Source organism: Nansenia antarctica, assembly GCF_963989245.1.
Source record: "Nansenia antarctica genome assembly, chromosome: 20".
Lineage (NCBI taxonomy): Eukaryota > Metazoa > Chordata > Actinopteri > Argentiniformes > Microstomatidae > Nansenia > Nansenia antarctica.
The window spans coordinates 5,688,989-5,714,164 of NC_137693.1; the positions used below are offsets into that span (position 1 = coordinate 5,688,989).

The 25,176-nt window shown below is 44.7% G+C and overlaps 1 protein-coding gene across 1 annotated transcript in view; it reads right to left on the reverse strand.

Annotated features, from left to right (window-relative positions):
* Nucleotides 1-4,600: 4,600 nt before the first annotated feature.
* The window catches only part of nrg2a (neuregulin 2a), a gene marked incomplete at both ends in the record, with an annotated part of 72,440 nt that continues 51,864 nt past the window's right edge, over nt 4,601-25,176 (reverse strand). Inside the window, 6 exons of the mRNA XM_080549587.1 lie at nt 4,601-5,282; nt 7,545-7,672; nt 8,497-8,620; nt 9,191-9,293; nt 17,785-17,861; nt 21,855-21,975. Coding sequence (XP_080405713.1) covers nt 4,601-5,282; nt 7,545-7,672; nt 8,497-8,620; nt 9,191-9,293; nt 17,785-17,861; nt 21,855-21,975 — 1,235 coding nt within the window. The remainder of the gene's footprint in view (nt 5,283-7,544; nt 7,673-8,496; nt 8,621-9,190; nt 9,294-17,784; nt 17,862-21,854; nt 21,976-25,176) is intronic.

Below are 25,176 nucleotides of genomic sequence, written 5' to 3' on the forward strand. Positions count from 1 at the left end.
CATACTTTCTACTGTAGTATATCCAATATATCAGGGATAATTACCAGAATACAGACACATAAATAGTGAGTTACCTTTTCTCATCCATCAAATAACTCTAAGCAACAAGGGAACAGAATGAGTTAATGCTAGTTAATTTCCCACAGTTTCTTTCTCACAGAAGACTATGTTCTTCCACCCCTGCTTATGGACTATCAATGACTCTCACTAAGACAGGGTCTCCCCCTCCCCAGTATATCTGGCGTGTGACTCATTCTAAAACGCATAAACAGAAGATCGTTCGATTGTTACAATGTCTGGTCCGAGACTAAAGAAGCAGACGTGTGTTGAATTCCATACTCTTTGAAATATTTGGCCACGTTTTCATTACGTGACGACGTGCGTGCTCAAGGACAAACGGCGTCTACCTCTAAACTCACTGTAATGTTGGCCAGGACTTGTTTTTAACAGGGCCTTTGACCTTGCCAAGAAGTATAACGCAGATGTAGTGGAACAGCGAGCGCAGAGAGGCCAAATTGATCTGAACAGTTGAAACAGCATGGACGCAATATCTCACACAATATCCCCTTGAAAGTCATCACTTTTCCCCTCTTTTGAAAGAAACGTCAGAAAGTATCTAAATCTTTCAAAGATTTTGAAAAGTCAGCAAGTACATTTCCCACTTCTCTTGAACCCCTCGTCACAAGGCCGTCATAACGTTGTCATGGAAAGAGTGAGTGAATAACAGGTGTTTTAGAACTGCATTTGATTGGATACGCTGCGTTGATTTGGCTTGGAGTCTGTTGCTCATGTTTTCTGTAAACTGGTCAACAACAAGGTGACCCTCACAGCATCAGACTGTGTGTTTCCTAGACAGGAACGAAAAGGAGGGTGGGAGTAGGATATTCCCAACTATCTGGATAAGTTGGATAGGTAGTATCCAACCAGCATGGTCTACCGTGCTTTTGTTTGGAGAACAACAGTGCTTGTTAAGTTTTGAATGTGTTTGGAGCACAGAGATGCTAATGTAAGCAGTCTTTATAAAGATACAGTCTATCGCTGTCCTGCCATGTCTAGAGAAACACTAGCTTGTTTAAACTTAATTTGACAGATCAAGTGAAATAATACAAAGCACATGTTTTCGCATGTCAGGGTTTTACCCTGACAACCCACATATAAAATCTGATAGGTGATCAGGGTCATCGAAGGGACAGAAATGTGTTAGCGCTGATGAGAACCAGATGGATGTCTTGGAAATGTCTTGCAAGTTGAGTCAAAAAGAATTATTGTTTTGACATTGAAGCGCCAATGTGAACAGCTGGATGACTACAGTGTAAAAAGTGTCATGTTTCCTGTGTGCATGTAATAAAAAACCTTTGACACTCATAAACACTTGTTTATTACCTGTCTTCTGCACATCTGTGGAACCAAACCTACACACACGACAGTGTTGCAGACATACCTGCTGTCGCTCTCTTCACTGTTATAGTGTGTGCCCATTCTCTCCCAGCCTACACAGCCAGCACTCTTACCATACCTTTTGACTCTTCCCTGCTTTTCTTCCCCGAGTCAAAATGTTACTAGGAAAAACCGAACTATGGGACTCTAAGGGGCAGTTCCCGGACACAGATTAAGTCTAGTCCTGGACTAAATAACATGTTCAACAGAAAATCTCCATTGAAGGTGTATTTTTTAGATGAGGACTAGGTTTAATCTAGGATTGGGAATAAATGAATGAACTCAATCCGAGTTGATAACCTTGCCAAATCTTGTCATACCTTGCCATAATCGCAAAGGCAAATCATATTCCAAAACACACACCAAATCCCTGCACATAGATGACCACATTATGTTAAAATGATATGAATAAAGATTTATTTTCTCATATGAACAGGGTGGGTTCATTTTTTCATTTTTATTTTACAATCTATGACAATCTCGCATTTTTTCTCTTTTTTTTCTAGCATTATTCCAAGAATGGACATGGGGGGGAAGGTTATTTTTTATTGCTGAATGTTAAATGAAATACACTTTCACTGACTGGAAAACAATTGTCTGCTGCTTTTTACCATGCACCCATCTAACCTTGACCACAAGGACATGCAGAGGGGAGGTGTTCAAACATTTCAAGCGAGGGGGGGGCAACAAAAACAGGAGTACCTGGCAGCACTTCTATTGGGTGAGGGGAGGGGCAAAGTGGGGGGAAATATCACATTAAAACTAACTAGAGAAGCACTGTCTTCTTTTGCATTTTCAAACATCCAAAATAAGACCCAGAGTGTGAGAAACCAAAAGGAGAGAAAACCTTTATGCAAGATGTGACAGAAAAAAACATTCTCTATGTGTCTGTCTACCTATGCCACTGTGCCTTCACCATACAGCAGTTAGGATTTATATTTCAATAATTTCAATTATTTTTCATCCCAAAATCATCTGAAACATCTGTTCTCTTGGTACAGTAATGTATTGTTTTTTTTGTTATATTTAATAACGTATACGACCAGTGATGCAAGATTATCAACTGTCCTTTCTGACTGAATTCCAAATGGATTGCCAAAAACCCTGCAGTTTTTGGCAATTTTCAAACATGTGTCTTTCCCTCAGTGGAGGCCAGATACATTTTGAGCAAATTGTTTTGTTGATTTGTCTAATTGAGAGATAACCAATGACTGACATACCTCATAACAAGCAACACAATACTATCCTTGTCCACAAGACTGTGCAGTCCTCAACATTAGCCAAGGAGACCCATGGATGTTGTTAGTCATACCCTAACTGGAGACTTGCATGTTTGGTTAGTTGGTCTGGACCAGGTGACAGAAGAATCCATGAAACACAATCAAACAATGAACATGAATCTGTGAACAAGGAAAACTGATAATTTGAGCAATGGGGCTGCATAACTGCATGAAACATAATAATGAATATAAATATGTATTGATATCATGTTATTTCTTCTTCTACACTATAGGCATTACATAGTTTTTTTCACACAACACACTACAGTCACCTCTTAGAAAAGGATGTCATCAAACAGAGCAAAATAGAAAGTTTGCATATTTTGGCATTTTATGACCCTCCAAAGTTTCACAGCTATTTATTTTGTATTGTTTTAGTGTGTTTTCTGTTCCGTTACGGCTTTCCTTCTCTCTCTCTCTATGGGCGTGCTCAGAGGAACAGCAGCTTAGATGTGTCTGTCTATGTCCTTGGGTGGACCTTAGTCTTAGGTAGGTCTGATGGGTAGGGGGCAGAGGACAGAGCGGGGCAGAGGGGGGCAGAGGACAGAGAGGACAGAGGGGACAGAGAGGGCAGAGGGGGCAGGTGGAAGTCCTGAGACGCTGTGCGGCCCTTAACCCTGGCCACAGGAACACAGTGGACACATGAGGAGGATGAGGAGACATAGGGGGGTCATGGGAGGAGTTGACAAATTGATGGGATGTGTCTGGTTTTTTGTCTTTTTGTAGTGAGCCACTATCAGTTATGGCAGGGATAGCTCCAGACCAACTGCTACACTGGCCAATGGCATTTCTCAATCAGAATCACAGACAGGCCAGGATAGTTGGAGGCTACCATAAGACAAACCTTACCCTGTTGGGGACAGAAGGGTGGGGTGGGGCAGAGCTGGGCAGGGCAGCTGTAAACACACATCAAGCAACGACATACAGAACGTTCTACCAAACAGCAGCACAACCCTGGAACCCACGCTGGGGCTCACTGCCCCGCACCAGCAGCTTTCCTCTACTGATGCACCTTGCTTTGGCGCCCAATACAGCAACAAGTTGGTTGGTACAACACCATATTAGATCGAACACACACACACACACACACACACACACACACACACACACACAAACACACACACAAACGTGCACTCACACACAAACACACACACAAACGTGCACTCACACACACACACACACACACAGACATACACTCACACGCACACACACAGATACACAGACATACACACACACACACACACGCACACACACACACACACACACACACACACACACACACACACACACACACACACACACACACACACACACACAAAGGATCTGCGTTGCATTTAATAGATTTCCTATCGGAGAGGCCAAAAATGATAAACCCTATAGGCGAATTATATTCATGTAAACATACACCTTATGTTGAAGTGGTTTATATTGCATGATGAGGAAGGGAAAGGGTACTGTTCCAATGGGGCTAGACTCCCAAAAGAACGCAACCTGGAAAGAAAAGGAAAAAAAAAGGCCAAAAGAGAAAACAAAAGAGGAAATGTGTATAAAAAATGAGGCGTCCATATAAGAAAGGCTACAAAAACCTCCACTGGCCCTCTGGCATCGGCATACAGCAAAAGGCACCACAATATTACTCTATTTTTTAAGTTGTGAAAAAATTGGCACGTCTTTTTATGCTGTAAATCAAAATGTACATATAAATAGAGTTTTCCCTATAAAAAAGTCTTTGCTGTTAACTAGTAGACAACTTTTTGCTAAAATGAAAATAAATATTTCATTTGTTTAGAATATCTGTTAGTTATATAAAATAAAAATATTTCTTATAGGTGCAGGTCTATAGTATATAGATTTTTCGTTGGTAGGTCGTTTTCTTCTTTCTTTTAATGGGGTGCATTGTCCGGTTTGGAGCGCGGGTGCGTCAGTCTGGTCTGTATGCTCCCGCGCCCACCGTGCCGCCCCGACGAGTGAGAAGTCCGACTGTCCGCCGGCCTGTAGATGGTGGACGGCTCGGCGTTCATATTCTGCATACTGAGGAAGGGCGTGTTCTCGCCCTCCTCCTCCGACTCGCTGTCCGTCAGGCAGCTGCGAGAGCCGTAGTCCCGTGACGCCTCGTAGCCCCGCGGCGCTACGTGGCCGTTCAGTCTGGACCTCCGCCAGCGCCGGCCCCCGCCGGACCCCCCGCCGGACCCGGACCCGGACCCGCTTCTCTTTGGTTGCTCCAGGGAGGAGAGGTACTCCTGCGTGGTCTCGTAGTCTTCCTCCTCCGCCAGCCGGTAGGGGCTGGAGGGCAGGCTGCCCGTGCTGTCGTTCAGGTAGGTGCGCCGCTGCTGCCGGTAGGCCTCCTGGCGCTGGGCGTCGTGTAGGGGCACCTGGTAGCGGCGCAGCAGGGGCTGGTCGTCCTCCGGTAGGGGGGGGTAGGGGGTGCGGGCGGCGGCGGGGGGGAGGGACATAGCGTGGCTGGCGTTGGGGGAGGTGATCTGGAAGGTAGGCACCTGCGGGGGCAGGGAGTAATGGAAGTCCACCGGCGAGAGGCGGGCCGGCGTCGTCAGGGCCGACACGTACCTGTGGTGAGAGTAAGGGGGTAGAGGGAGGGGGGGGGGAGTGGGTAGGGGAGGGGAGGGGAGAGGAGAGGAAGTAAGAGGAAGGAAGGGGAGGGGAGAGGAGAGGAGGAGAGGGGAGGGGAGAGAGAGGACCATGCCAAACAGCGGCGGCTAAGTTAGACATTCTGTCCTACAGTGATGTGGGACAGGGACCCACTGTCCAATAACATCAACGACAGACTGTCACAGCTCTGTGAGGTCGGTCTGGTTAGTGTGTTTCCACTTTTGTGTTCTTTGTTAGGTTCATACATGAGCCAGTGTTGAATGTGTTTAGTATTGTGATGTTGGGTGGGTGAGGATTATACTGTATGTGTATTGTAAATATGTAAATATGTGTGTATTGGTAAATATTGGTAAATATGTGTGTGTGTTGATTGGTTGTCCTACTTGTGTTGCATAATGTGTTGACATGTCCCATCCAGTGGGTGTGCTCCTCCTCCCCTGTCCCCTCTGCCCTCATATGTTCTATGGCACGGGGGGAAAGCACAATGCACACCTTAGGAAAGAAGCATCTGAAAGATCCAATGGCAAATCAAAAAAATAGAGTAACGAACTATTCCTTTTGAAACCTCGTCGAAAGGTTCGGCACGGCGATGCGGAACCTTTCACATATAAATGAGCTCCTTCTCACTCACATTAGGTCACTAACACAACGTCTCAAATCCAGCAACGTCGAATCGATAAATAGAAGTCGAATATTTGTCTACGTTTCTCAAAACCTTTGGAAAAAGATAAAGCCTCGTCCCTGCAATAACATATGTTAAAGATATGAAGCCATCCGGCATCAGAGAGTTAAGTAGAGCTGCCGAGCCCAGGGCACGCCAGAGACCTTCCTCACCCCAGAGATCATCTGTTGTTCTGCTCTCGCTGACTTAATGAACCCCTCACGGTATAAATCCTCGTGTTTTGCTGGCATTGGGAGATAGGGGTTGTGCATAGGCTTAACGCAGCAGATTCCTGCCTTTCTAAATACAGCTGTCGGTATCATCTCTACTGCTCTAACCCCCCGGCGCTGACCCGCCTCAGCAGATGTTGTGTTTAATACGGAAAAAAGCAGAACCCGGCTCTTCACTTGTCCACCTCTTAACCGACCTCGTTCCTCCTTCAGAATCACAACAAGACATCAGAAAGTAACACTATTCAGGCCTCTGCTCTGCCTCGGCTGCTCTGCGGTACAGCTCGGTACCTCCTCACGTCTGTGCTCTGTTGGTATTTTGCCATTGAATCTTTCATAGTGCCCTCGCTGGCCTCCAGGGGCTGATAGAGAGCCAGCTGAGAAACGAGGCCGTCCTAATGTGGGCACTAGGAAATGCCCCCCGGTGCCACAGCCACCGCAAAGAGAGGGGCCGCGGTCGCACCTGTCGCTGTGCGGAGAGTCCCCCAGCGAATCGAAGGAGTCGCCGTACTGCAGGCCGGCCCGGTGGGGCTCAGTAAAGCCACAGAGTGCGGCACGCCGGGCCCGCGCCTCCATGCACGCAGGACTGTTGCATTTACTGGTCCCCACGGAAGACGACATCATACCCGAGGGGGAGTCAGAGAGGACGCTGTCCGTCCGCTCCAGGCTCCACGTCCGCTCCTCGTGTCTGAGAATGAGAAGGTGGAATTACGTGGTCCTGTGTGCGGGTGTGTGTGTGTGTGCGTGTGTGTGCGTGTGTGTGTGTGTGTGTGTGTGCGTGTGTGTGCGTGCGCGTGTGTGTGAGTGTGTGTGTGTGTGTGTGTGTATGTGTGTGTGTATATACAGTATGCATGTCTGTGTATGCACAATATAAACATACGTGTTACATAGTAAGTGTGAGAATAAGTCCATAAATCTAAACACATGGTCCACCATGTGTGTGTGTGTATGTGTGTGTGTGTGTGTGTGTGTGTGTGCGTGTGTGTGTGTGTGTATGTGTATACAGTATTGCATGTCTTTCTGGGGGTGGCAGGAATCCGATAACGGGCTGATTGTTGGAATCTCCCCCCCCCCCCCCCCCCCCCCCAAAAAAAAAAAAAAACTAGGTTTAGAAGAAGGTGATAGAAGAAGGTTTTTCCTTCTATCAATGGCCCCAGGCCTGAGCTGGATTACTCTTCCTGCTACGACTACTAGTGGATTGATGATTCACTTGCTTAGTCAAATGTATCGATTGTAAGTCGCGGAAGTGGAATAAGGCGTCTGCTAAATGCCAAAAATGTAAATGTGTCGTGGGGTGAGTGAGGCGGATGTTGAGGGGTTTACTGGTACCTGTGGGTGGATGAATGGGCGTGGGTAGAGGAGTTGTGAGATCTGGAAGACGCATGGCTACCGGGAAAGGAAGCTTCTGTTCCATGCCGTATGACTCGTTCGGTTGCAGGGACGTTCTTTGAGATGTACTGCAACACAGAGAGCGGGTTGGAAAACGTTGTGAGAGAGGGAGAGGGGAGCGGTGAACAGGAGAGGGTGCATCCTCCCATCATATGAAACTCTGTTTATCTCTATGGTGTGCAAGAAAGATAATGCAGGGGTGATGGGTAATATATATTGTGATGTGCACATTGCACATGTCTCCTGATATAGCTTATTTTTATACTCCTGCACATAAGATGCTGTACATAAATTACCTCACTGTACTAGCTACCTAACTGTCCATATCTCAACTGTATATAGCCCATAACTGTCTATACCTCTATACTAAACTGATGTTTACAATACTACCTCTGCACTTACTGTATATTGCATAGTTACCTATCGCTACCATTCTTGTTCTATTTGTATCATGTTCTTATATCACTATTTGCACTTTTGGTTGGATGCTAAACTGCATTTTGTTGTATAGTACTCATACTCTGCAATGACAATAGAGTTGAATCTAATCTAATCTAATCTAATACACTTCCACTCATTGCATTTGTCAAAGATACCCCTATCTTTAGTCCTGCCAGTGTCATAGTTATGAGAGGGCAAAATAATGACTTGGACATTCATGAAGGAAATCTTCAAAGAATGTTGCTAAAGGTAGCCAAAGATCTAGTTATGTCCTGATTCGAATTTTTTGATAGTGATTGACAACGTGTGTGTGTGTGTGTGTGTGTGTGTGTGTTTTGTAAGAATAGCATTTTTCAACTAATGACAGTGAACATCTGTGACATCACATTCTGGCGATTACTTTGTCTCACATATATCAATAAAAAGCTCAATACATCAGTGGGTGACTCACGTCTACCATGGGGATCTCCTCTGGGCCTGGTCCTGGGTGATTGGGTCCGTTCGCTAGGTTCCGGTTGGGATGATCTGCACACATGTTCTGCCGCAGGTGATTGTGCATTTTTTTCCTCTGTTTCCTGTGGAGCAGATACCAGTCACTCATCATGTGGAGCAGATACCAGTCACTCATCATGAGTAGCTGAGCTCATATAGAGCCATATACAGAAGGGCCATCATAACGTGCACAGTATGTCTGTATGGGTTCTTTGCTATCCCTGAGATAATTATTGGTACTATCATTCGATAACGTCTAAAAAAAAACGGTATTTCTAATTCTTACAATAAGCAGGATGTACTGTAGACTTCTATGTTGAAATGGTGTAGTGACATGGTGCAAACTACCTGTCCCTCATATACTTTGTGTGCATAGAGCATAGTACTGTGGGTACTGGAGGACTGGCGGATGGGTCCATACTGTCCCAGGAGAACTTATTTTATTTATTTTTTAAAGTAATTTTTCTGGGGCAGTCCCACTCATATTTTTCATTTTTATTGACAGTTACAGTGAAGATTTAGACAGGAAGGATGGGTGAGAGAGAGAGGAGGGATGACATGCAGGATATGTCCCCGGCCGGAATCGAACCGGGGACCCTGCGGTTACATGGTCAGCGCTTAACCCGCTACGCCACCTAAGTGCCCCAACTTACTTGGTTTTACAGTAGGCCACCACACACACGATGCCCACCACCAGCAGAGCCACACAGATACCCGTGATTGTCAGGACTCTCTTCTGGTAGAGCTCTTCCGCCTCTGTGGACAGAACACCACACGTGCACACACACGCACACACACACGCACACGCACACACACACAAGCGCACACGCGCGCACACACACACACACACACACACACACAGGCACGCACGCACACACACACACGCACACACGCAAACACACACACACACACACACACACACACACACACAGAGAAAAAGCCAAACCAACAACATCAGTCCCTTTAAGGTGCAAGTTTAAACATTCACACTGTACAACTCCTGCCATATCCCTGGTAGTGTGAAGCCTCATCCTCCCCCCTCCCCCATAGCTTGACACCTCTGCAGTAAAGCAGATGCTCTCACTCCAAGAAGATGAAGATCGTAAATACAGAGTATAATTTATAACCAATTTATAACCAAAACCTCACTTAACCATCCTACAGATGTGCATGCTATTGAGATGCCTGAGGTTCCAGTACAGTCTTCTCCAAAAAAAAAGAAACATCTTAATTAAGTGTGAATGCCTTTTTGTCCTTCCTATGTGATGCAAAAAATGCTGTGTAAATGCCTCGGCCAAGGCCAAACACATACACTTGTCTTGGGATATGAGAGCATCTGCCTGAAATGGATCCAAAACAGATCAAAACTAACTAAAGCTGCCCCAAATCTGCTGTTCTGGTTCTGAGAGTGCCTCATTCATGGAGGGGGAATCCACCCGGGAGACCATGTGATCAACACTCCCAACACTCAGCCACATTGAGGCCTCTCGCCCCCCCCGCTCCCCCTCTCTCACGGCCCACACTACTACTGTACAACCATGTCACAGAGGCATTCACACAAGCAGAATAGCAGGCAAGGGGGATACCATGTGGGCATGGAGCATGCTTTAAACACACTACAAATAACATGAACCATCGCATCCAAAGTTACATATAAGATCATCAATAATAGAAACTATATCAACTAAACAGTATTAGTGTTTTTTTGTTGTTTTTTTAAATGATCAGCCTTTCCTTTCCCATAGAAATGCTCTTGTGGGGCGGGGATAGCAGGGTACTGCTTTACCCCCGGAGAGTGAAGGGGGACATACATACAGTAGTCGTGGGCATGTGCTAAATAATGTAATAAAAATGAATTGCATTTAGACAGCTTTCCTGACACTATAAATAAATCACAGATATGTATTTATAGTGGCAAACAGAGCAATATTTTAAGCCATACTGGTTGTTGTTGTTGTTTATTGTGTACAGCGAGACGTATCAGGAATACACATTCTCTGTAGCTTTATAAGCTGTCTACCAGATCTGTTTTCAGAAGAAAACAAGACCGCGGTGTCTGTGTATCGCAGGCATTTGCATGGGAAAGGAATTACACGAATACGGACAGGAAAATAAAAAGCACAGAATATTTCTTGATGTTCCAAAAATACATGCTAAAATAGAGTAACCACTTTGTTTAAAAGGGTTCATCAAACAACTAAAGCAACTAAAAAACCATGTCTATATTTACACACACTTTAGATCTGATTGTCAACCGTACTTAAGTGATGGATGGGTGCAGGCGGAACAGGGCAAGATGACATACAAACAAATACAGCAAAAATATAGGCTTCAGATGAGAGGAGTTTAAAGGCAAAAGATTGAGGGAATGAGGAGAATGACAGTTTTTAATGAGTAGAGTGGACGTTTGGGGGAGACAGGGGATGGTAGTCAACTATAAACCTGGCATAGCATGCTTGTTACAGGGGGGCAGGGGTAGAGGGGAGAACATAAAGCAAACCTGGAGGAAAAATCGAAATCTGAGGGTCTTGGTTGAAAGATAGAAAATGGGTGTCCTATCTGCAGCCCTTATCCTGTGCTCTTGTATCTCAGTGGTGCGGATACTGACTGTGGTCTTTGCTAATACAAGCTGGAACATGGTACAGTATAATTGGGGCATAGTTGACATGTGCACTAACGCCACGTCAGTTGGGAGGCCAAGTGGTTCTGTTGGAATGAGAGATGGGAGTGAGAGAGAGAGATGGAGTGAGATAGAGAGAGAGAGAGAGAGAGATGGAGAGAGAGAGAGAGTTTGTGTGTGTTGGACTGAAGGGTGTTTTTTGTGAAGAGTTTGTGTGTGTAGGACTGAAGGGTGACACAGCTCTTCCTGTGTACTGTAATTAATTTCACACTACTGTTAACACTACCCCCCGTGTGTGATAACAAAATCACACGAAACTACGCACTCGCTATGTTTATTCTGACGTAAACACCAGGCCAGTATAAAGCCAATGATGCTATGGCGAATCGCTCTGATGTCAACAACCCCTGAGAGAAGATTCCTGAGAGAGTCATACTCGCTCGGAGAACACAACTATAGTCCCTTTGCGGAGGACGCTCTCATATCATTGTTTCTATCTTTCTCTAGCTACACGTCGGGATGAAGGCTGCAGATGAACACACCCATGTTAATGTTTGAGGGTCAGCTCCATTGACTACGACGGGAATGTTTTTCAGCCCAATGAGTTACGGCCATGGTTGATTGACAGATTGATCGGTTAATCAATGGGCCTATTTGCTTTAGAGTCAACCTCGCAGGAGGGAGGGAATGGAAGCATGTCAAACGGAAGGAGATCTACGCAGCTTTACTTAAAAGTCTGGGAAACAAAATGAAGGATTGTTCCATACCCATAAATTCAATCCCAAGATGCTCTGCCATTGCAGAAAGTTGACAGTGGAGAAAACGAAACAACAACAACAACAACAAAAAAGAAACAAAAGAAGAAGAGAACAGTTTAAGAGAGACCTTCCAACATACATTTAAACACATACTGGTATAACACATATATATGTGGCATTAAGCGACTGACACTGAAAGACCGAGGTGGCGGGGGGGGTCAGTAACAGAATGACAGCATGGACATCGGCAAGATAAGACGCCCGCCACCTCTAACAAGCACCAGAGACACAAGACAACGGCAAGCGGTTAGAGCATGCAGGGGGCAGACCTCCAACAAACCTGCTGCTACAACAGACCGACTAGACTGCATCTGGGCCAGCCGTTTAGAGCAGATTAGTGAAAGTAGTGCATCACTTTGCAAAATGATCCATCGTCACGTATCGATTAGTCGTTGAGTTAATGGATTTGAATTTCTCAATTTAGGGAATCTAGCACTCCTGGTGCCATACATGGTATTAATGTTAGATGTTACTTTGATGTTTTGGTACTCTCTTACAAGGCAGCACAGTCCGATGTTAATGTTACATTCAACACAGGCAACATTCTGGAAACTTTGGAATTGGAATGTTCTCATGACGTTATATAAGAAACACCTTACCTGTATACACGCTACTGCCTGGAATACAGACTCAAACCGAATCCCTCTTATCTAAGTGTTGCATTATGGGATATGATGGAGGATGGTGCCGTTTCGGGGTCATTATGTACAGTATGTAATATAAGACCTGTGTGAGTGTATGACAATGAAAGCCTACAGTATGATGACTGTCTGCAATCACAGGTGAATGTGTCTCTGAAGACAGAGTACACCCCTGCAGTCTGTCCTCCGGCCCCACATTACAGCTGCAGACATGATACGCGCGAACTAATTAAGAGGCATATTTCACCTCATCGGCGGAACAAAGTTAAACTGTCAGATTTGGAGGAGAATTCTGTTGCATGGCGGGGGGGGGGGGGGGGGGGGGGGGGGGCATAGGGAGGAGTGAAGGAGGGCTGCTGCACCATTCCAGCTGAGCCCATATCTCTGACAGCTCACTTTCTCTCTCTCCTCGGGTTGCAGCAAATCCCGGGCTGTTGTCATGACAACGTGCTCTTGGTTAAGCCAGCCAGCCCGGGCCCCGGCTGAGGCTGAGAGCCGGGGCTGGCTGGGGCGATCCAGCTCTCTCTCTCTCTCTCTCTCTCTCTCTCTCTCTCTCTCTCTCTCTCTCTCTCTCTCTCTCTCTCTCTCTCTCTCTCTCTCTCTCTCTCTCTCTGTATAGTTGTCAATGAGATCTCCGGGGGGGGGGGGGGGTATGGGAGGCCCTCTGGTAGGAGGGGAGGAGGGGAGGAGGGGACTCAGAATGGGACGGAGGAGGTTTGGGGGAGTCTGGACGGGTCATATAGTGTGATGTGATAATGGTCCATAGAATAGATTCTGTTTCGGCTTCAAAAATGCCCCTCACAGCGTGGTGGGGAATTGCATTACAACTCCAGAGGTTGAGTGTATCCACCACTATCAGAGAGGACATTACGGTGGCTCCATAGCTGCCTTGATACATAGAAGACTGTTGGGGTGACCACCACTTATTGGGGATGCATTCATTTCCATGGCTGACTCAACTTCTAAAGTCCAATTTTTTGGTCTCCTTTTTTTTGCTGCAGTGCTGTGACTTGCAGAGTCCTGACCTCGGGTAGTGGTGTGCAATTGTTGTAGTTTTATATAATTTTATACTGAGAATTGAAGTCTCTCTACAGTTTGGCGGATCTAGCACTCAAGGAAGGCCCATTTCCTTCCTGTAAGGGATGGGCCAAGATCTTTGGCGCAGTGAATAATTCTGACTATGGACAGGGAACCATAACTTGTGCAATCACAGATTTGTATAATATGATTGGTTCCCAAGAATAGTGACCTCATGACCAAGGACAGTTCTATAAATACGAGTCCCACCCAACGTTGGGGGCTTTTTGCTTTTGCTTTTTCGCTTTCGCCTTTGCTTTGGGGCCTTTTTGTCTGCTACTTTCTCTCTGCGCTCATGTGACTTTGCTTAATAAAAGGCCTCTTTGGAGACAATTGATTTAAGCTCTTTGTGCTTTATAAGTTTTACTCAATCTATTAAGAATCAATTAAAATCCACGACACAATCTTGAAACAGAGTGACGTGACTGATGTGTGAACGTCTAGAGGAAATCGGTGCACAGGAACGGCTTCCTCTCTAGTCTGCTCCGAATTAAATCTCACATGTCAGATCTCGCACTGGGAGAGGGTGGAGGCTCTGCCCTTTCAGTCTGTCTGCACGAGCCTTTGATTCCGATTCAGTTTAAAAGTGAAAGCCTAAAGCTTGTTCCCAATGCTCCTCTTGTGTGTACATGCAGGGGGCGTGCCCTCTCAATATGGTCATGAACGGTTGGCAACTTTTTTGGTGGCATTTCTAAGGATCAGATTAAGATGAATGGGTTTATGTAATTAGATTTTATATCCCCGCTCCGACGTTCATTACGCATCCGGTCGTGTCTGATTCTTGTTTCGACAGAATACTAAAGTATTAATGTGTTATTATCCTCATGTAAGGTGCCCATTCTGATTACTCCAACAAAGACACCTCCTATTTCCTGGGTCTCAACATGTAATACGAGGACTAAATGGCTGGCTTCTTCACTGTTGAATTTGCGAGTCCTGCTGCTGGCAATCAATGTGACTCTTGAAAAGGGAGGATTCGTGCATCTCAATCGGGTTCACCTCACTAGAGGGCATGCAGTAGAGGTGAAACAGAACTCGCAGTGAGCTGAAGATGCAGAGCGAGAGCTCCCCCGCATTGCTCTTTGCTCAGAGCCAGCAGCATTACAGTACTGTAGGTACAGTATACCAGTCTGACTGTATCAGCGCTGGTTAGGGTCTTGCAGGTAGCAACAGGCAGGTTCACAGGCAGGTCCAATTATGTGGTGTATTTTTCAATGGTAGTAGTGTTCGTAAACACACGGTGGTGATGGATGTACTACACAACTACAACCGTTGCAATAAATCACATACATGGATACAGCGCCAATCTTTAGTCATACTGTCTCCGTAATTGCATATCATCAATGTAAAGTTTTTTTTTCTGAAAAGGAAACTGGAGAACCATTCCAGAAGTATGTGTTGTCAATACAAAAGACAAAGCCTCTTCCGCAGCTTCGGGGCCAAAACTAACCATCAGCCACCTCCCCCAGGCCATCAGGCTCATAAACCAGCCTGCTGTAGACAATTGGCTATCATCCCCAAGCACTTCAACCCTATGTAAACGGACTACCTCAACCGTAAGCTCACAGTCACTTTACTCAACACTACCTCTCACACCCACTGTCTGCCACTGAGTGCAATACTCATGACATTCTACTCGTACTATTTATTTTATTTTACTATTTGACTCGCTAATTGTATCCTGTCTTATTTGTCACATATGTCTTGTACTGTTGTCACTTTTTTTTATCTAGACTTATCTTGCCTATTGCCTTATTGACCTGTGTTGCAATGTCAGAAACCGAAACCTAACACTAAAACTTGAAACTTGAAACTTGAAAACTTGAGACTAATACTGTCTGTTGCCCTAAGATTTTTGTTTTGAAGGGTTAATCACTGGGAACATAGCAACGTTGATTAGAGAACGGAGGCATGATCACACACAGTGTATGGACATATATCAAAGCCTATATCCTAAAGGCATAAGCTGTCGAGCTAAAGTTCTCCACATGCCTCTGTCTAATCTGGGTGTAATTCTGAGGTTGACGGACATGTTTGCTGTGTTTGCCAAAGTGGAACGGTGCTGGGTTAAATCCTGTCGCCCCAGGCCAGTTGAGGTGTTTAACACTGCAGTGTAATTATAGGGCTTAGGACCACTGTGAGAGGGGGGGGTAGGGTCTATTCTACAGTGAGAATGGCGTCCTGGTGGAGCTACACAAGCTTTGTGATGGCTGGAACATGGTCATGCAGTGCAGTGTTGACTGTTGCAGTGCAAACTAAGAGTGTGTGTTGCTGTCAAAACAGCAGCCAATAGAAATGCCCTGCCCATACCATGGAGGTATGATGGTGAAATGTGATGGCCGCTGGCGAAACTGTGATGGCAGCTGTTGAAACTGTCGAACTGTCGGAAAAGTCGGCAACCAATCAAATTGTTCGGACTTGTTTTCTGCAAAAAATTAATAAATGATTGTTGGCAATCAATGACACACTCTCTAGTCAAGCCAAACTGCAATGCAATGGATTCGGTGAGCAATCCCCACTACTACCTAGTTAACTATAACACTACTTTACATTGTTAGCAAGCTCACTAAACAACAAGCTGTGTTAGTTGACTAGCGAGTGTGTCATTGATTTTCAACAACATTGAAATGTATTGACATTTTTCAGAATGAAGGTCTGAACATTTGATCGGCTGCCGACTTGTTCCCGGTTTCACCAGCTGCTGTCACAAACGTAGCTGGCTCCCCTAGAAGGAAGGTGTCATTGTCTGTGCATCTTACAGAGGAGCATCCGTATGAAGTGATGTGATGCGTACATGCTTATTGCATTCCCTATAGGATGCAGTGGTGATCCATTATAGACTAACAAAAAAACAACCCCTAGAAAAATCACTCCTTGTAAATAGTTTTGTATAATCTATGATAAACTGACAAAAGTTACATTAGATCGAAGTCCACATAACATCGTCAGTCAATCAGGACTGTGCTGTGTACGATATTCATCAAAATCAGTTGGCATCAGTCCAGTATAATATGGCTGTTCATGTCACCTGACATTCATGTCAGATAGCTAATGCTAAATAATTAGGGGTTGTCTTCTTGTCCATGGATGGAAGTACTAATGTTATCATAAATAATTGTTGTTGTGGCTGTTTGTGGCTGATTAGATAACATACAGTACACGCATCCTCGAGGTGTTAGTAAAGATTTGATATCGATCAAGTTAAGACTGTGCTGCCGTGCTGTCGACCAGTGGCAAGGTTTTGGTCCCTATCTGGAAATGCACACAGCAATCCAATTCAGCTCAATACTCATCACTGGGTTAGGCTCTGTTCTCGGAGTACACATGCAATACACTTCTACTTCAAGGGCATAACAAACACATGCAGTCCAGACGTGTTAACGGTCGTTCCGTGTATGCAATTCTCGAGGGGTTTATCAAATGAGGAAAAAATCAACAAATGACACTTCTAAGGGGAACATTACCACAGGACAAGGTAGTCGACGAAACTGACAAGTGAAGAGGCCGGAGATGGTTGGGCAACAACTATTAGAGACCAACACAGAGTCCATGCCAACATGGCAACATCCAACATGCAGGACGGAGAGACAGACAGACGGACAGAGAGACAGACAGACAGACAGACAGGCAGATAGACAGAGAGACTGAAGAGGGAAATGGACATACGGTAGAAACTGGCCATTACGTAGGTTTGACAGCGATCACCAGTAAAGTCATTTGGACACCTGATGGAAGGGAAACAAAACCACAAAAAGAGAAGGAGGAAGGGGAAGGGTGAAGTAGAGCAGGGGTAGGTGGGGGGAGGGGGGGGGGGGGAGGGGTATCGAGAAGAGAGGATATGCACAAGAGAAAGGGAGAAGGTGAAGGGAGGGAGAGAAAAGAGAGGAGAGCAGAAAAAAAACACAGAATTAGAACAACAGCACAACCACCACAGACAGCACAAGCAGAGTGGTCCCGGGGGGTGGGGGGGGTGGGGGGAAACAGCCCATCGCTGGTTTTTGACCTGAGGAAGAGGAGGAAGAGGAAGTAGAGAGAGGACCCAGTGACAACCGTGACCCTGTTCGCGGCTGTTAGTGTAAGGGTGAACATACTTTTGTATGGATTGGGCATGTACAACCGCAGCGGTTCCGTCTGCAAGCAGCGCGGGCCGAAGTATCCGTCCGGACATCTGTGGGAGGGGAGGAGAGGAGAGGAGAGGAGAGGAGAGGTGAGGAGAGGAGAGGTGAGGAGAGGTGAGGAGAGGAGAGGAGAGGAGAGGTGAGGAGAGGTGAGGAGAGGAGAGGAGAGGAGAGGAGAGAAGAGGAGAGGAGAGGAGAGGAGAGGAGAGGAGAGCAAAGGAGAGCAGAGCAGAACGGAGGAGAGGGGGACAAAGTGATGTGAGATATACAGGAAGGGTTACAACTCTGTGAACAATTTACTGCTGGAGGAGGCCTGTGAGGAAGGCGAAGGGTAAAATGGCTAAAATACAAACACATAGACCCCCCTCCCTACCCTCCCTCCCCTCCCTCCCCTCCCTCCCCTCCAAACCCTCCCTCCCTCTCAATAACCTCAATTTTACGGATATAATGACCCCCTTCCTCCATACTCCAGACATGCTTTAACTGACAGATACACCAAGGAGGAAGGCAGAGGTCATGGAAACAATGTTGTTCTGATTGAGAGTGCCGGGGGGCAGGGGTGGGGGCGGGGGTAGTGGGTAGCGGGTAGGGGGCCCCCACAGGGAGGCAGGGGGGGTGTTGATAACCCCTCCCGATCATTTCCCCATGGCCTCTTGCACATACTATGTATGTTTTGTTTGAATGGAAAAAAATAACCAGTATTTTTAAATATTTTATAACATCAGTTTCTTTTGTTTCTAAACTTTATTTATGGAGACACCTGTCCCACTTATTCAAAAGCCCTCTCTCTCTCTACTACCCCCTTTCTTCTCTTTCCTCTCTTTTCTCTCTCTTTCTCTTTTTTCTTTTTCTTTCCCTCCTCTCTCATCAAATAAGGACGTGCAGCTCATTGAGTGGTGCCAACATTCCACACTCCGCCAACGAGACCGCCACTCCAACAGAGGTCATCCCTCATGATTTATGACATTTACAAAATGCCTCCCTAGGGTATTATGATATTCCAAGCCAAATGACTCACACATACTGAGTGATACGTTAAACTGGGCATACTAACGTTAGTATGTAGTACGTAATAACGTTTAGAGAAATCAGTAAAAACACTGTGCTGTCACTATATATAACCTACAGATATTAAATCTATCTTCAGAAAAGAAAGAGCCTAGTATCCCCAGTAGTGACACAAATAAATATCGGTTTAAGCGGTAAAACAGGTTTCAATTTTCTCCTTTCAAAATACAACATACCACACACAAACAAAAAGTGAGTCAGATATCAGATATCTTATGAGTGGAGTCACTTCATAATTGCAGGTTGAAGAGTTCTTGAAACCACCACAAACCTGCATCATTATTCTGCACTCAAGAAGAAGAGGGGGTGTCTTTTGATTTACTCATTCAAGAGGAGGGAATAGAGAAACATAGAGAGAATAATGACCTAGATTTCTTTGAGTGCGGGCCAGTCATATCTTCATATCAGTCTTATTTCAATAACACGACATGTTAACGGAAGACTGACGGATCAGGTATGATCACCTCACCTATGGAGCATGGCCTCCTTAGTCTAAATCATTCGGTGTTCTTCATGTTGTCAATCTATAGTCGAAAGACATTGGTGACGTGGCTGATACTGTGCAACACGCCATGCTGCCATGCTGAAATACACATCTACAACCCTACATCGTGAGCTTAGAATTAGAAGGTTCTATCTCCGTTTAGGGCAGTTCAGAGATATTGAGCATCATATTGAGATGGAACCTTTGTATTTTATTAATGACTAACTCAAAAATGTCAACATTTTAAAAATAACACCACACAGGCATTAATAAACACTTAATGGGTCAGATTATGTAAAAAAAAAACGCAATTTTGACAAAAATTGAGATAGAACCTTATCATTCTAATGTCACGACATGTCAGGGACATAATTACCTTCAGGGTTGTTTGTTAACTTTTCTTTCCCTCTAAAGAACTTGATATATTTAAAAGTGAAGGAGACCCGGACATAAAAATAGGGCCAGTTGTCGGCAAGACTTGTTCAGCCGGTGAGTAATACCTGGTGAAGCCTGGCCTATATTGAATGAGATGGCTTTGGGGCAACAATTCCCTGTAGGCCTCCACTGCATTATCCCACTTTTCTGGACCCGTGCCTCGACCGTGAGTGAATTAGCTGCAGCAATTGAGTTATTGCTCCCCCCAATTTGTACACAGCGTATTGAATGGCTGTTGCAGCCATGTCCTCCCTGCCTGCTGAGCAGGGTTCCTGGGACCAGCTGAACACACACACACACACACACACACACACACACACACACACACACAATAATTGTCCTGTGGCTTCTATGTGCTTGAAATGTCGCTGCCCCCATTTGTGGTGTTTGTTGTAGCCCCTTCAACCACCTCAGCTTGCTTACGTGTGTTTTTTGTCAAGTGTGATGTTGGGGTACCTTGTCTCAGCCACGTGTTCTTAGAATATTTAAATGTTTTATTTTAACTAATGACGTTACTTTTCAGGATGCCATGTTGCAACTGGCCGGGGACTTCAGCTGAAAATTAGCCGACTAGGCTAAAGCTGCCTTTTTTACTGTATTTTATATGGTTCATGTATTTGGATTGTCCTCGATATAATAAACTAATAAACTAAACTAAACTAAACACACACACACACACACACACACACACAAGGACTGGCCAATGTGCCTACTGTAGGACACACCAGTCTTGCCTGTGCGGTATGTCAACGGAGCCATAACATATCTACTGGGGATGTCAGCGTTCACTAGGGGATGCCTCCTACCTATCAGAGACCGTGGTCTAATATTAGGGCATTTCACTTTGATGAGCGAGGTAACGCACGGACAGAAAACACTGTATTGGACGCTAAAATAGGCTACACGTTTTCTCACTCCGACATGTGTGTGAGCATAATTCCCAAAGTGCATTAAACAGATACACAGAAAAACTCCAGCAGGATGAATTGTTGATTGTTTTGTCCTTAAGAACTGCCCTTAGAACTGCTTCATCACCAACAACATGTCCTTACCACTCCTGATTTAAAACAATTTAGTAAATGCCATTTCCCAAGGACTTGAGATGTAAGCAACGATTCTATTTACCTCGCTGGAGGCCTCTGACTGGCGTAAATATTTGCACTAAACCAGTGAATCATGACATTTCTAAAGGCAACCCTCTCGCACGCTAAACGTGGGCTGAAAAGGTTGAGCAAACCGTGCTTTTCCTTCTCAGGACTTCAAGTACACATAAAAGAGAGACACACATCTCAACAATAGACACACACTGCACACCCTAGCAGGGCCTTACTGTGTTCCTGCACTGGTCCTCCTGTAAGAGAGAGGATGAATGGATGGATGGGTGGGTGGGTGGATGGATGGGTGGGTGGGTGGATGTGTGGGTGGGTGGGTGGATGGATGGGTGGATGGATGGATGGGTGGGTGAATGGATGGGTGGGTGGGTGGATGGGTGGGTGGGTGGATGGATGGATGGGTGCGTGAGTGGGTGGGTGGATGGATGGATGGATGGATGGGTGGATGGATGGATGGATGGATGGGTGGATGGGTGGGTGGGTGGATGGATGGGTGAAGGGAATGGATGGGTGGGTGGGTGGGTGGTTGGGTGGGTGTTTGAGTGAGTGGATGGAGAGGGATGAGGATGTTAAATTGGGGGCATGGGAAATTGGCTTTATTGAGTTGGAGAAAATGAGAAATCACTTACAAATGACTTATCCTATGAATAAAATGAATGGATGAATGTATTGATGACATCTTAACAAGAGAGGGAACAGAAGAATTATAACGGTCAACTTCGCTTCAACCTTTGAGTGAGGAAAACACGTCACTTAGATGAAGGGAGAGGAAAGAGAAACGTTAGAATTATGATCAATGTACTCGCTCTTCGTCTCTCAACACCAGTACAAAACAATGGCTGCGACAATGGGCTTGACAACAACAAAGTGCGAAAAAACAACTCTAAAAATTATAGCTAAATGTGCTCCGAGGTTAAAATCTAGGAACCGAGGAGAGAACTCACTTGCAGGAGAGCTGGTTTATACCATGTATGAAGTAACACTCCCCGCCGTTCACACAGTAGGCCTTCTCCGTGTCGTTGCACCTCCTGGCGTGGCCCGAGCCCGGAGAGAGGGTGGTGGTGACTGAGGAGGACAGAGAGGCAAGGGTTAACACAGCACAACATCATCTCATAGACGTTTACCTACAGTATATGGGCACATTCTTTTTATTACAAAACAGTACACGTGAAAAAAAACAATTATAACACCAAACAAAAAGTGTCTGTCCTGTTTATTATTTTTTCCCTTATCTTACCCCGCCCCCATGGCGATAACATCCCTTCCACCCCCCCCATAGTTCTTCATTACACTATATTTGGTATATCATAAAATCATAATAGTACAACAATTACAGGTTACATTCACATACAACACAGCCTACAAACACAGTCACTCCATCAACTCTTTTATCTTTTGTATTGCAGAGGTCCATGTTTGAATTGTCCTTTCTTTAGCTCCATGTATTCTGGCTATAGATTGTTCATATGGGCACATTCTTAGTATTGAATGTATGTTGGTGATGATCAGTCATTTAAGAGTATCAAACCACTGTACAGCCATGCTGTACATATTCACCTTAGAGAATATGTAGAATACTGTAGACAAGAGATAATGATCATTGTAAAGAATGAAGTAGGTAACACTTTACATTAAGGTCACATTTGTAAAGGTTTTATAAATGGTTTAGAGTGAGCTTGCGATCAGGAATCAGTTCTTAATGCTTTATAAATGCACTTGTTTCCATTAGTTAACTACAGTTGGTTTATTTGATGTTTCTTTAAAAGTGTTAATTTGTTGATACTCTATTCTCATTCTTCCTATGTGCATTAATGTGATTTTCTGTGCTAGATAAATATTCTGTTATAACAGCACAATTATGTTCAATATGACAACCCTAGTCGTCTTATCTGTACAGTATAGTATAGTGGATAGTGTACATAGCCTTTATTTATGTAAACCAGCTCCTTTCCCTTCTTGTTTTTTTAGTTTTTTTTTTCTTTCCTAGCACCAGGGGAGCCACCCCTCCCAAATTTCGTTGTTTGGTACCTGTACTATAGCAATGACAATAAAGACCATTCATTCATTCATTCATTCATTCATTAATGTCTAATGCTCACATGCATCGTTAATAAGACGTAGAGTTGAGTCATCAGCTTCAGGTACTGGACCAAGCGTAAACTCCTTATGATTCATTGCAACTTAAGAGCATAATTAACAACTTAATAGCATATTGTATAATCATTGTTTATTGTTTTATTATGTTAAATGTTTTATTGCCATGCAATCAACTTAACAGTCAATTGTTGGAATTTGGTAGATTTTGCTCTAGGCACAGGGTCAGCCACAGACGGCGACCCTGGAGCAATTAGGGGTTAAGTGCCTTGCTGAAGAGCACATGCAGCTTCCTCCTGAGGTGGGGATCAAACCAGTGACCTTCCGATTGCTAGCCGGCTTCTTTAACACTAGAACAGCCGTGCTTATTTTACCTATGATAAGAGTAGGTCAACTGGGGTCAAACGACCGTAGTCTTTACAATGGAAAGCTGCTATTTACACACAACGACGACTAGTTGGCGTGCCTTGTAAAGTAGCCTGCCTCCTACACAGAAAAACTGCAAAATAGCTTTATATTAGCTTATCCTGATGTGATTTTGAAAATGTAAGGATACTCGGTGGTAGAACGCACATATCTAGGAAAAGTCATGAAAGGAGGGTCCTGAAATTTGATCGAGTGCAAAGATATAAACATTGTTTTACTCACATGGTCAAATGACCCCACCCATGGCTGCTCTAGTGCTAACCTCTAGCGCCACCGCCACCCTTGGGTATTCTTAATGGAATCTAGGATCCGATGATCGAGTGTCTCTCACACGGGGATGAGCAAATCATTATCAATCATTATTAACCTTAAAATATATTTTGGAGTCAGATATAACATAACAATAACTTGTGTTAGTTGGTCATGTGACCACTTGTGTGTAGAGTCCTCTTCATGTCCATGGCTTGATTAGCGAGTGTGTCATTGATTTTCAACAATGATTTTTCAGAATAAAAGTCTGAACATTTGTTGGGTTGCCGACTTGTCCCCAGTTTCACCAGCTGCTGTCACAAATGGATGTCTTATTCTTAACCCATCCAGTCATTTCGCTATCCTTCAGGACTTTATTCCAATTCCTCAGCTGTCTAAATAGTACAATGGTATAACGAAAGAGACATAATGCACAATTAATTAATGATCAATGTGGTCAATGTGATATACGCCATCCAGCTCAGAGCATTAACCACACATAAGCGAACACAGAGAAGGGGTAAGAAGTTGATAGATTATCAACAAATGAAATCTGTGAACCTGCACGGTGGTGGTTAAACGGATGTTTAAATGAGGAATGCGTTGACAAGGACATCAAGGTTTCAAGGGCCATGGTTAATAATATAATTATAATTATATTATAATAATTATAAACCCTTTACAAATGTGACCTTAATGTAAAGTGTCACCAAAAAAGTATTTAATATTAGAACAAAAGGGAATGAATTTTGTGAAAATTATGTATGGTATATTTGGGAATCTAAATAATCCTTGAAATTAACAGGCTTCTTTTGGCAACGACAAAGGCAAGGTAAAGTAGGCTACAGTAGGACTAACAACGCTACAACAATAGTAGAACATGATACAGTCAATAAACACAGAGACTACTAGAAACACTCAAGTCATGTCTCGTTGAATCACTCATCCCTCAATTCAAACAGTCCCATCTTTCCCTCCACAAATCGAATTGTGTCCCACACCAGTGTTGACACTGTCTCAAGATGTTCTATGTGGAAGGATAAACACTTTCCCTACAGAGCGTAGGAGCTGTTGTTTATGCCTTGATTCAGACTGGGAAGGGTCTAAATGTCATGTAGGTACACTTAATCCTCTAGCCTTATTTGAATGGAACTACAATGTTTTGGAAAGAGGCCTGCTGCTGACAGGGGGGGGCAGTTAGGGAACTCTGAGGGAGGTGTAGAGTGGCAGGACTGGGCTTGGAGGGAGGAGAGGGAGGACGCCTCTGTGTTCTGTCAAACGTTGAGACGCAGCCTCTGTATCCAAGGCCAAGTCAGCACCTCACCGTCCGGGATGACGTGTTTGCGTACATTCTTGCTCGCTACGCAATCCATATGCTAACTTAAGTGCCCAAAGATCTACCAGGGGTCCCCAAACTACGGCCCGCGGGCCGGACACGGCCCACCCCCACACTTGGACCGGCCCTTTGAACAACGTCAATTTTCTACAGGCGTTGCA